The sequence below is a fragment of the Hylobates moloch genome, unplaced genomic scaffold (assembly GCF_009828535.3).
Source record: "Hylobates moloch isolate HMO894 unplaced genomic scaffold, HMol_V3 SCAFFOLD_16, whole genome shotgun sequence".
NCBI lineage: Eukaryota > Metazoa > Chordata > Mammalia > Primates > Hylobatidae > Hylobates > Hylobates moloch.
Genome location: NW_026652291.1, coordinates 56360097 through 56373198, shown reverse-complemented (window position 1 = coordinate 56373198; position 13102 = coordinate 56360097). Strand labels below are relative to the sequence as shown.

General features: G+C 36.3%; 1 protein-coding gene across 1 annotated transcript; it reads right to left on the bottom strand.

Moving 5' to 3' along the window:
- Window positions 1-343: 343 nt before the first annotated feature.
- LOC116484627 (olfactory receptor 4K17) lies at window positions 344-11811 on the bottom strand. Its single transcript, XM_058429237.1, has 2 exons — window positions 11657-11811; window positions 344-5083 (listed from the first exon to the last, which is right to left on the bottom strand). The coding sequence occupies exon 2, from the start codon at window positions 5061-5063 to the stop codon at window positions 4113-4115; it is 951 nt and encodes a 316-aa protein (XP_058285220.1). The 5' UTR covers window positions 5064-5083; window positions 11657-11811; the 3' UTR covers window positions 344-4112.
- Between the last annotated feature and the right edge of the window lie 1291 nt (window positions 11812-13102).

The window sequence follows — 13102 nt, the reverse complement described above, 5'->3', positions numbered from 1 at the left end:
GGTCATCATACATTGTACATACCAGAAACATCACTATATACCCCATGGATATAAGTAAACATTATTTGTCAATAAAATAAAATAATAAATTTTAAAAATATTTGCTCTTATGTTTAGTGCATATATATTTAAGATTTTTATATCCTCATGATGAAACATCCCTTTAATCATTACATAATGACCTCCTCTGTCTCTTTTTATAGTTTTACTTACATTTTATCTCTTTAAATATGGCTACCCCTGCTGTCTTTGGTTTTCATTTGCGTGGAATATCATTTCCTATCCCTTCACTTTCAGTCTATTTATGTCCTTAAATATGAAGAAAATCTCTTGGAGGCAGTATGTAGTTGGGTTTAATCTTTTTATTCATTTAGCCACTCTGCATCTTTTGTTCAGATAATTTAATTCATTCACATTCCAGATAATTGTTGGTAGGTAAGTAGAGTCATCCCTCAGTGACTTTAGGCAATAGGTTCCAAGACCTCCCTGTGATTATCAAAATCTATAGATGCTTAAGTCCCTGATACAAAATGTCACAGTATTTGCATAAAACTTACATGCATCCTGTCGTATGATTTATACCAAATCTAGATAACTTATAATATCAAATAAAATGTAAATAGTTGTTATACTGGTTTTAAAATTTTGTATTATTTTTCTTGTTGTGCTGTTATTTTATTTATTTATTTATTTATTTTTGATATTTTTGATCTGTGGTTGATTGAGTCTGTGGATATAAAACCTGTGGATATGCCAGAAAACTTACTGTGCTTAGTACCTCCATTTTATTAATTGTTTTCTGGTTTTTTTTACACCCTTTGTTCCCTTCCTTTTCTTTTGCTTCATCTTTCTCTTTTGTCTTCATTTATTCATAGTTTATTTTCTCCAGTATATGCTTTGATTTTTCATTTTTTTGTTTTTGTAAATGCTCTATAGGTTTTTCATTTGTAGTTACTATAAGGCTTACATAACACATCTTATGGTTATCATAGACTATTTTAAGTGAATAAATACCTAAATTTGATTGCATTTAAAAAGTCTACACTTTTATTCTACCTCCTCCACACCTTTTATGTTTTTACTGTCACAATTTACATATTTTTATGTTATTTATTTTTAAACAAATTTCTGGATTTTTAAAAACTATTTCAATCTCTTCATCAAATTTCTCCATTTTTTTGTTTGGTGTTTGCTTGATTTTGTTGAATTATTTCTCTGTACATTCTTAAACTTTACTGCACTTCCTTAAGACAATTATTGTGAAGTCTTTGTCTGGTAGTTCATAGTTCTCTGTTTCTTTAGAGACAGATACTGGAAAATTATTGCGTTCCTTTCGTGGTGATATTCCCTTTTGGTTTTTCGTGTTTCTTGTTGTCTTAAGTAGATTTCTGTGCATTTGTTGGAGCAGTCATCTCTTCCAGACTTTACGAGCTGGTTTCAGTATGGAAAGAACTTCCCCTGCATGGAAGTGTGAGGGAATTGGCTGAGTAAAACACAACTGCTCTGACTATTGTGAAGGTGAAGCAGTGTCGTGTTTGTGTAGCGCTACCAGCTGAGGTTGGCATTGATGAAGATTGTAGGGAACTTCAGTAGCCAATGATGCAGATGTTTGAAGTGGTGACAAAAATTGTTGTGGTCTTTGGTGGCTAGGGCTGCTAAAAAGTCCTTTCTCTCTCTTTTTCTCCCACTGGGGATGTTGTGGCTGGGGAAATCTCTCTTGGCACTGGGACCAGCTTGAGAAACTGCTTGTGGTGGTTTTGGCATAAATGTCTGACGAGGGGTAACCTAGGGGAAGCCATGGATCTGGAGCCATAAGCGCAGGTATGAATGGAGGTACTACAGATCTGTGGTTTGGGATAGTAATGGCAGCAGTATCTGGGCCCAGGAATTCCACTGCCCAAACTATAATGGTATGCAAGGTGCAGGTGCTTTTGAAATAGCCATGGACCTTGTGATGGAAGTATGGGTAAGTGCAGAGTTGCAGTGGCTCTGGGTTTGAGGTAGAAGCTAATTCTCTATGGTGGCTGAGCCAGTGCTCAGCACACAGTCACACAAGAAAACCATCTTGGTTCTAGGACCAGAGTTCATTTACCTAGAATGTATAATTTTCTTTTTGGAGTCAGATGTACAGTGTTTTTGAATTGAAATACATGGGGACAAGGAGGTGGGATTGAGATTTTATAATATTAACAACCGTAAAAGTATCTTCATGAATTCTCATTTTGGAAGCTACAAGAAAAATGAGTGTAGGTAGATATAGAAAGTCTGAACTACTGGTTTCTTAGGAGACACTGCATATGAGTGCTGACTTAGACATTAACATTGTAAAGAAGACAGAGAATCAAACATGATGTCACAGTGAGTGCCAAATCATTTAAATCAATTATACAACAAAAATGTGACAGACATTTTGAGGATTCACTTTATTTCATTTACATCAAAAGCCATTGTAATACCTAAACAAAGTACACATCTATCAAGCTCCTCTGAAGGACAAGTAAGTCTTTGACAACTTTTATAACTCAGTCAACATTTTAAAAATAAATAATTTATTATTTTTGATACTACATTAAAAATATTCTTGACTATCTGACTACTGTAATCTTACTGCATTTTACTTGCCTTCATCTCAGTGTATGTAATAACTCTATACTTAAAAGAAACCTCTAAAAATATAAAAAATAATTGTTTCTCTGCTACTATTATTATTATTATTTTGAGATGGAATCTCACTCTGTCACCCAGGATGGAGGGCAGTGACACAATCTCAGCTCACTGCAGCCTCTGCATCCTGGGTTCAAGCAATTCTCCTGCCTCAGCCTCCTGAGTAGCTGGAACTGCAGGGATGCACCACCACGCCTGGCTAATTTTTGTATTTTTGGTAGAGGCAGGGTTTTGCCATGTTGGCCAGGCTGGTCTCAAACTCCTGACCTCAAGTGATCCACCTGCCTTGGCTCTGTTGCGGGAAGTCAGGGACCCTGAACAGAGGGACCTGCTGAAGCCGTGACAGAAGAACATAAATTGTGAAGATGTCATGGACATTTATTAGTTCCCCAAATTCATATTTTTATAATTTCTTACACCTGTCTTTACTACAATCTCTGAACATAAATTGTGAAAATTTCATGGACATTTATCACTTCCCCAATCAATACCCTTGTGATTTCCTATGCCTGTCTTTACTTTAATCTCTTAATCCCATCATCTTCTTAAGCTGAGGATGTAGGTGGCCTCAGGACCCTGTGATGATTGTGTTAATGGCACAAATTGTTCATAAGGCATGTGTGTTTAAACAATATGAAATCTGGGCACTTCGAAAGAAGAACAGGATAACAGTGATGGTCAGGGAACAAGAGAGATAACCATTAGGTCTGACTGGCTGTGAGCTGGGTAGAACAGAGTCGTATTTCTCTTCTTACAAAAGTGAATAGGAGAAATATTGCTGAATTCTTTTTCTCAGCAAGGAATAACCCTGAGAAAGAGAATGCATTCCTAGGGGGAGGTCTCTAAAATGGCCGCTCTGGCAATGTCTGTCTTATAAGGTTGTCGATAAGGGATGAAATAAGCCCCAGTCTCCCGTAGCACCCCCAGGCCTATTAGGATGAGGAAATTCCTGCCTAGTAAATTTTAGTCAGACCAGTTGTCTGCTCTCAAACTCTGTCTCCTGATAAGATGTTATCAATGACAATGTGTACCAAGTGGGACATGAAACTTCATTAGCAATTTTAATTTCACTCTGGTCCTGTGATCTTGCTCTGCCCCCATTTACCTTGTGATATTTTATTGCCTTGTGATGCATGTGATCTCTGTGACCCACACCCTATTCGTACACTCCCTCCCCTTTTGAAATCCATGATAAAAACTTGCTGGTTTTGCGGCTTGGGGGGCACCACGGAACCCGCCAACATGTGATGTCTTCCCCGGACACCCAGCTTTAAAATTTCTCTCTTTTGTACTCTGTCCCTTTATTTCTCAGACCAGCCGACACTTAGGGAAAATAGAAAAGAACATACATTGAAATATTGGGGGCTGGTTCCCCCGATATCCCTCCCAAAGTGTTGGGATTACAGGCATCAGCCACCATGCCCAGCCTGTACCATTATATTTTTAACCTAAGTATCTTCTCTAGAATTCACAAAAGCTCTCCAGAGTTTTTTCATGGATATCTTCATTTCTTTGTTTCTCAGAGTATAGATAATTGGATTCAAGATAGGAGTGATGATGGTGTAAAATACAGCAAGGAACTTGTCTACAGAGTGGTTGCTGAAGGGCCAGATATAGATGAAGATGCATGGGCCAAAGAAGAGAATCACCACTGTGATGTGAGCAGTCAAAGTGGAACGGGCTTTAGATTGCCCAGTAGGAGACTGGTTCTTAATGGTTATGAGGATTAGACTGTAGGATATAAGCAAAATAATGAAACAGCTCAGGGAGATTATGCCACTGTTGGCAACAATGACTATTTGTACAAAATATGTGTCTATACAGGCAAGCTTAGTAACCAAAGGGAGGTCACAAAAAATGCTGTCTACCACATTGGGACCACAAAAGGGCAAGTTCACAGCAAAGGGTATCTGAAGCCCTGAGTGAAGGAGACCCAAGAGCCATGAGGTCACTACAAGCAAAACACATACCTTCTTGTCCATTATGGTCATGTAGTGTAGGGGCTTACAAATGGCCACATATCTGTCAAAAGCCATGGAGACCAACAGTACCATTTCAACCCCACCCAGTAAGTGAAGGAGAAATATCTGAGTAAAGCACCCAGCAAAAGAAATTATCTTCTGCTTTTTTAACAAGTTCAGAATCATCTTAGGGGTGGCAAAGGAAGCCAGGGTCATATCTACAAAAGAGAGATTACCAAGGAGAAAATACATGGGAGTATTCAGGTTAGGGGTGTTAAACACTGTGACTATAATAAGAAGGTTACCCAAAACTGTGACCACATAGATAACTGAGAAGAGGGCAATGAGAAGAAACTGTATGTCCTGGGAGCTGGTCAGTCCCAGCAAAATGAATTCTGACACTTGAGATTGATTTAATAGTTTCATGGACACCATCATACAGCTTGCTCTTAGATGACCTGTAGAGAGAAAGAAAAGATCACTCATACCACGGAGTATGAGTGAAAAGTAAACAGCCATATGAAAAACCAAACTTATGCATTCCTTTGGATCTTTCAATAAACTGACCTTGAAATTTAGTGTCAATATCTATTGTCTGAAAAAGGAGAAGTATAGTCTGAGCTGTCCGCTTCCATACAAGAGCAATAAACTATTGATGCTGTTGGTTTCCCAGAAGCAAACCACAAGCTCTGGAGCATGTAAGTGTATCTTCATAGGACAAAAGAGATAGAACCATCTTCAGGAAATCTGTGGTTTTCTGGGTTGAAAGATGGTTTAGTCTGAATTCCTTGGAGAACAAAGGGTTTCAGCACAACCTCTACTCTTTCAAACTCAAAATTTTAAATTTGAGTGAATATTGGAGTTGTTATTTTCCCATAATAATCTTAAGAAATTCTGTTTTAGTTCTGAATCATCCCCAGAGTTTTGAAGAGATTCTGACCCAGAAGATTTAAAGCTGCTCTAGATAAGTGAGTTAGAAAGGTTTCAAGTAATGCATACTGCTGTGTTTTTCCTCCTTATCTTCCACCAACCCATAAGTGGGCTTCTAGTCTTTAACTCTCTTAGAAAGTCTTTTTGGCAAATATTATTTTTTTCTGATGTGACTGCTACTACTCATGGCCTCCTGTGGCTGAAACCCATATTTCTAAATAATTTCTATAAGGCCAAAGGAGGCTGAGATTAAGCAACATAGATGAATACTCTGGGGCTACGTAGCCCTGTCACATTCTAACAAGAGCCATATATTACAGAGGAAGCAAGAAAGACACCGTGAGCAAAAGTGGCATTACTTGTGACATCTAATGTCTTGATTCTTGCTTCCAGTTCACATATCACATCCCCTTTATTTATAAAATTGTATACCTTGAGCAAACCAGGTTTAACAATTTATACATGAACCCTAGTCTTCACTAGAACTCCGTTCACATTTATTTACGTAACACCGATCTGGCGATGAGTGGCAACAGCCCCCATACTGGAGACTTCAGGCTGGGGATATGACTTTAACTACTATATGGCTAAAACTAGTAGATCATTATGTTCCAATCTGGAAAATAATATAATGTATGTGTGTGTGTGTGTGTGTGTGTCTGTGTGTGTGTGTGAGACAGATTATGCAAAAAATTCTCATTAAGAAGCAGAGTAATTAATCTCACAAAAAAGATAGGTCAGATTGAAAGTCATGTATTCTGTGCTTCTGTGAGTTAAAATGTGAGAAGAATCAGTAGGCTATTTGGAAAGAACATTCAAATGAAGATGGCAGACTGGGACTGAGAGCCACCTTTGTCTCCAACAGCTGCCTTATCTTTCCCTCTGGGTCTCAGTTTCACAACTGGTAAAACCAAGTAGTTGAGTTCAAACCCTGAGTTCCTTCTCAGGCCCAATACTTCATAGGCCTGTTATTAATGTGCCTATTATTATCTTTTATGAATCTATTATACTATCCCCATTTCAGAGTTTTATTACTTGTTAGCTAATTTGATTTTAACTTTGAATCAACTCAAATACAAATATCAGGTATAGCTGTGTGAAAAATAGTGGTCTAAAATTTGTCTGTGATATATCTTTTTCTCCTTTCTTAGTAAGTTTTTAAAAATTGTGACATTGTCTTTGCCATAGGGCCATATTACCCTATTTTTCTCCCTAGAGCTCATGTCACTTGGTCACTTTACTGTGCTAGTCCTCCCCAAAATTAATATTAATATAGTTAACATTAACTTTAAGCCCTAATATATTTATCTACTATGTATGCTTCAGAAAGTTTAAAATATATAGAATCTTGAGATCTTTCACTTCTCAGAATTTATCATAAGGATTATGAGTGTGCTATAAAATCTTCACGGTAACAGTACTGTAGAGACACAAAAGTTGAAACATTCCAAATGTTCTAAATTGAGGCTTACTTTCTTATTATTTCTGGATTACAGAAAATTATAGGATGTAATATTGCATCTTTAATGAAATGATACTTGAGAAAACTATATAATAACATGAAAATATTTACATTATTTTAAGTTAAAAACAGTATGAACCCATTTTGTAAACACTGTATAGGTATATACATACAAAATTTATATATTTCTTAAAATATTGGATAATGCCACAACTATTAACAAAGAGATTATTTTTGCTATGGTGATGTGACTAGTCCCAAAAGAACTTCATGCTGGAAATATTCCTTCAAAAAAATGCCAGGACCTGAAAACACTTGTGCTCAGATATGTATTTTAAGAGTAAGAGAGTGCTCAGAAGATGTCTGTAAACAAAGAAAGAGAAACAGAACAGGCAAGTTCGCTTTCTATTATTTAATCTAGTTTAGTTACAAATTGTTACAGTCATTCATAATTTGGGGAATAATATGCCCAAGGCTATGCAAGAAAATCCTGTAAACAATCAGTGATTTGGCTATAATAATTACAAGATGAGCCTCAGAACTTCTTGTTTAAGCTTGACAGTGGCTTGTTTAAATAGATTAATTATAGGAGAGTTTTATTAACCCTATTATATTCTAGCTTTTGAAATCAAGTAGTATTTATTTGTAAATATATAAGATAACTTATAATTAGATACAATGCTTTATAATAGGAAAACATGGGCAAGACGTTACTTAAAGATAGCTGTGATACTGATGAGCGGTGGAAGCAGTTCTCACTAACTGATCAGGTGGCGTGATCCCCAGAACTCAACCATTCAGTCACACTCTGTCCTTAGGCAAATTACTTCAGTGAATAAGGACTTGGGAAACCAAATCATTGTGAGATCAAGGAATTGAGATAATGGGTGGGACATTCATTTTAAGAAATTTCAGGGTAAAGACACAGGCGTGATAACATAGCCGACAGAATAGAATCAGAATTAAGACTGATCTTCCTGGAATGGCGAAGATTTAAATACATTTTATATTGATATAAAATAGTCAAAAGATCTTAAAAATGCAACAAGTTCTTTTTAACAAATCATGCTAGAAAAATTGGATATGCCAAACAATGGGTAAAAAATTAAGATCAACCTATACCTCACAACATCTACAAAAATTAACTCCAAATTGGATCACAAACCTAAATGCAATACGTAAAACTAAATTTCCTGGGAAAAGGACATGGGAGAAAATATGCATGAATTTGATTTAGGCAAATACTTTTTAGACACACCTCCAAAAACCATGATCCATGGAAAAATATAAATTGCACACGAGATACAGAATAGGTCTGCATATTTCTTTCATTTTTACCATACTATCCGTGTGTGAGGGTGACATAAAGTCCCCACTTGCCTCTAACCTGAGACTACCAATATTTTAATTAAAATGTTTGTAAAAAGAATGTCTCCTTTGTAGAATAGCCATTTGGTTTACAGTCGTTCATAGAAACAGAGACAGAGCTATGTTCTAGAACCAAGCTGCATCAACTCTGCACATTTTCAATTGTAGGATTTTACACTTGCTTGCTATAGTGCTTCTTTTACTTATGAACAAATGGATATTCACAAATGGGCTTAGGAACTTACATTTAGGGATCTCACTTGTTTGAAAATAGAGAAAATTCTCTATCTGATACAAAAAAATTCTGTTGTTTTTCTCTTGTTTATATTTATTTTCACAAGAGCTATACGACTGGCTTCAGTCAAATATCTATTCACAGCCTATTAATGGAGCAACACAAAGTATAAAGGAATTGAAGGAAGGTGATTATGATGTAGTCACTCCAAGCGGGGTTGGCCGGAAGATAATGTTAGGCAATGAGAAGAAAACTGTACTCAAGGTTCTCTGTACCATTATAGTCCACTGGTCATTACTTTTTATGTTAGAAACTCTTATAAGTATGTATATCACAGAAATTCATAAATAATACAACTTAGACAAGTTGAGTATTTAAATTAAAATAGTGTGTAAAAAGCACATAGTACAGCATCTAGCGTATAGTTGGCACACAATAAATGTGAGTTATTGCTACTATTCTTACTACTAACTGGCTAAAATTCACACAGATAAAATCATGGGATTCAAATTCAGGACTTCATGACACCAAATTAAGAGTCTATAACCCTAGAGTAAGGCTGAACTTTAGCCTTACCACTGCAAGTTTTAAAATAACTATAATTGTTGATAATACAATTATTAGAATAAATAGATAAATATGTATAAAAAAGAAAATGTTGGATGATTGAATTAATTGCACTATTATCACACTTAGACATTGATTCATTTTTCATATTTTGTTGCTATTTGAGTAGAACTCTCTGCTGCCTTGAGGCAAATTATTGCATGACCTAATTAAAACATAATTTTTTTTGGCATGGGATTGACGTAATGCCGTATTTCATTCCTCCTTACTCACAAGTTATGTTCTACTCTGAAACATAGTACCTTAGCCTTCACTATGACAAATTGTATCAATGGCTGTGTCAAAAATAGACTTTAATAGTGATCTGACCTTCATAGTTTACCAGATTACTATTGGGCAGCAATTGAGAATACTTGGATGCCTACAGCATTTTGCATAATACAAGTTTAATTATTTTTCATCATTATTTCACAGGATTCATATTTTCAGCCATGGCCTTAGAAATTTGCATACATGTGTATATTATCTGAAATAATTTGAAATTCAGGGAAAAATCTAACACGATTTTGCCTCTCGATTTTTACATAATTCTCACACCAGAACAACAAACTCACTCACTCCTGCCTGCCGTGTCTCACCTCGACAGAAGTATTGTAAACACTCTCTGAGGAAAACATGTGTATCAGGTTCAAGGACTTGAGGTGGTGCTCTGGTCTTCTCTAAATTTAGGTCACTGACCACCACATTTACTTTAGTTGCTAGTCTGGGTACTGTGGCTTCACCTAACTAGTTTGTGTTACCTTGGAGCACTGGTGCTTTCCTGGTTTCCAAACCTATCATGACCATGTGACTCTGAACACCCGCTTTGTGCTGATTAGTAGCACGGGTGGAACCCTGACTCCATTTTGCTTACCTGCCTTTTGAATGTGTCTCAGTCCTCTGTTAACTGCGGGACAGAAATGAAAGATTTCCAAAGCAGAGAGATTAATCGATGTATCCTTTCCTTGTTAAGGAAGAGTCTACTTCCCTGATCAAATGTCTTTCCTGGATAGCTGTATGAGGCCAAGATATTGACTGTGCTGTCAGATTTCGGCCAATTTAGATGACCCTGGAGCTGCTTAAGTCTTAATATTATATGCTCTAGCGAGAAACTAATATTTAATTTCTGAAATTCACTGTCAGCTTTCATTCCTCAATTCCTTTTCTCACTGGGATTTCCCCTTCTCTCATCTCCCCAACAAAATATTATATCTCTTTTTATGACACCTTACCTCCCACTGTTTTCCTTACTCCTCTGAATAAATGACAAATTCCAGACTTCTTTTCCTGACTTTGACCTATCCAGCCCTCCAGGACTCCATTTATTTCATTTGTTCTCCAAACCGATTTGCCATGAAGAGAAAGTGGATCTTGAATTGCTCTTTCCACTGCAGGAAGGAACTGGATATGGCTGCTGAGTAAATCACACGCAAAAAAGTAGCTAAGGCACATAGAATTGGAGGTGATTATGGATGGGTCATTGGAGTAAAGCTGAATCCTAGTAATCTTCTAATTTCTGGCTGTATATGGGCTCTAACAGGTGTATAGGACAGTTCTCTACTTTTTTGTTTGGCACATACTTATAGTTTCTAAGCTCTTCTTTATTCATCTCAGCCTTTTAGCAAGAACTCAAAGATAGCAGTTTTAGTCGTAGCAATTTCTTTCCTGGAAATTGTAGAAGCCTAATTAACGGCAATAACACCAAAGCAAAACTCCAAATAGAGCTGATGACTGGGGATAAAAATGCTTACATGCTCTTAAATTAGCAAGGGTTTTTGAGACGTGGTTATTTTAATGACTTTAATTTAGGAGCAGCCTAGTCCCCTCTGCAAGGTCCTCTAGAAAGATAGTTTCAGGAAATGTAAGTCCATGCCAAGAACAAATACATACAGCCAAATCATGAATACTCTTGCTTTTCTGACTCCTTCTGTTCACTGTTAATGTCCAAATCAATACATTCTCAGTGGAGCCTTTCCTAAGAAACTGACTCAGTTGATGATTCTCTCCTCTGTACCCTCATAGTCTGCCCTTATAACCTATAATATAGTTATTTATATATACTTCTGTCTTCCTCCCAAGTTTGTGAACTATTTTAGTTTACCATTTTAACACCTGGTAAAGTTCCTAGCATATACTTAAGGCTCAATGTCATTTTCTCAATGATAATAAATTCAATCATTTATTGAGGTTCTGCTGTTTGCCAGACTCTGTACTACAAACTTCACATATATCATCTCATTTAGTCTTCATAAGTCTGAGTTTAATTTTCTTTTTGGTACATTTTCCAGAATCTCTTGAGCATTTTCTCAAATGTGAGACTATGCTTTTTCATGACTTATTATAACAAATTCATTTAACAATTGCTATCTTGTGTGAGCTGTGACAGGCAAATACATTGGCTTTATAATGTTAGCAATGTCTTCTGCTTACCAGTTCAGAAGCAGTCAGGGCCATTGGTTCAGAGGGCACAATATCGAAAAGGGCATGCACCTTCTCAACTTACAGTTCCATAGAAGAAACAGGTCACTAAAGTATGTAGACTCCCAATCGGGGGAGTTCCTAATATAGTCTCTCTTAGAATTAGGTAGTGCCTAATAAGTGCTGGAAAACTCTGGGAATCCTCTATAGATGATTATAATGGGGATTCTGTCTGCTGAGGGAATAATGCTTCAGGGCCTCAGAGTATATTATGTAATCAATGATATTAAATGTGACAGATGGAGTTAGTTTCACTAGGGTGATTGGAGAGGTTTTGGAGCTAGTGTCCTGCTTTCTTCTTTATTTTGCCTCAGCTGGCTGTGGGACCATTTAATTTTGATTCCTGGTTGTAAAGTAATGAGATTAAGCTTAATGTAGGGGCACAAGGGGAGAAAAGGATGCTGAGGTGGGCCCTTAGGACTATCCTCTGGTAAGATAAATGCCACCTCTATCACTAGGTGATATAAAAGCAGTTGTTGAGGTGGGTTATAATGAGGAGAGGAAGATATATGGATAAACCTATAGAAAGGTAGAAAGGGCATGAGAGAGGTGTAAGGCAACAGAGAATGAACCTTATGAAGAAAGGCATGTGTGGGTTTGGAGCTTAATTATGACATTGCAAATATAAGCCAAACCACTTCTCTGATGCTTCAAGCATTCATTAGTTTCATTCACTTGCTCGATAATTAATAGCCTATCTCTTAAAAGAAACAATAGTTGAGCATACACTATATGTTAGGCATTTGGCTAATTATAGGGATATAAATACGGGAACATACTCCTAGCCCACCAGAAGCTTATAGACTAGTGATAATAAAAATAGCCAGTTCATGGATAGTTTCCTATATACTAGGCATGGGGTTAAACTTACAATATACTTCCTTTCTTATGTATTTACATAAAATGAATAGAAATTTATTTATTAATATAATAATTACTATTTATACAGTTGAATTATTTGATTGATAATTGAATTATTATTATCAGCATTGTTTTTGTAACTATTTTAAGTTGAAGAACACAATGCTCAGAAGTAACTTTCCCTGTCAGAGGACAAATAAGAAGCCACGTATTAGACCCTTTATTGTTCTGTTACAAAAGACAATGTCTTTAAGCCTCTATTTCACACCATGTCTCTATAACAATTTTATGAACAGTAAACTACAATATGCTCATTGTTGCAAAAATATTTCAAGTGTACACAAAAGTGTAAGTGTTCCCATTTTTAGGACACTCTCAAAAACTTCTTTTCAGAAAACTAGGTTGCAAGAGACTCTCATTATTTGATATGACAGTGTTCCTTCTTCTGAACATACGATAGCAGTTTTCCTAAAGGAAACCACCTGGAACAACAAAAAATCTATTTTATTCACAAGCGGTAGTTTGTATAGCTTTAAT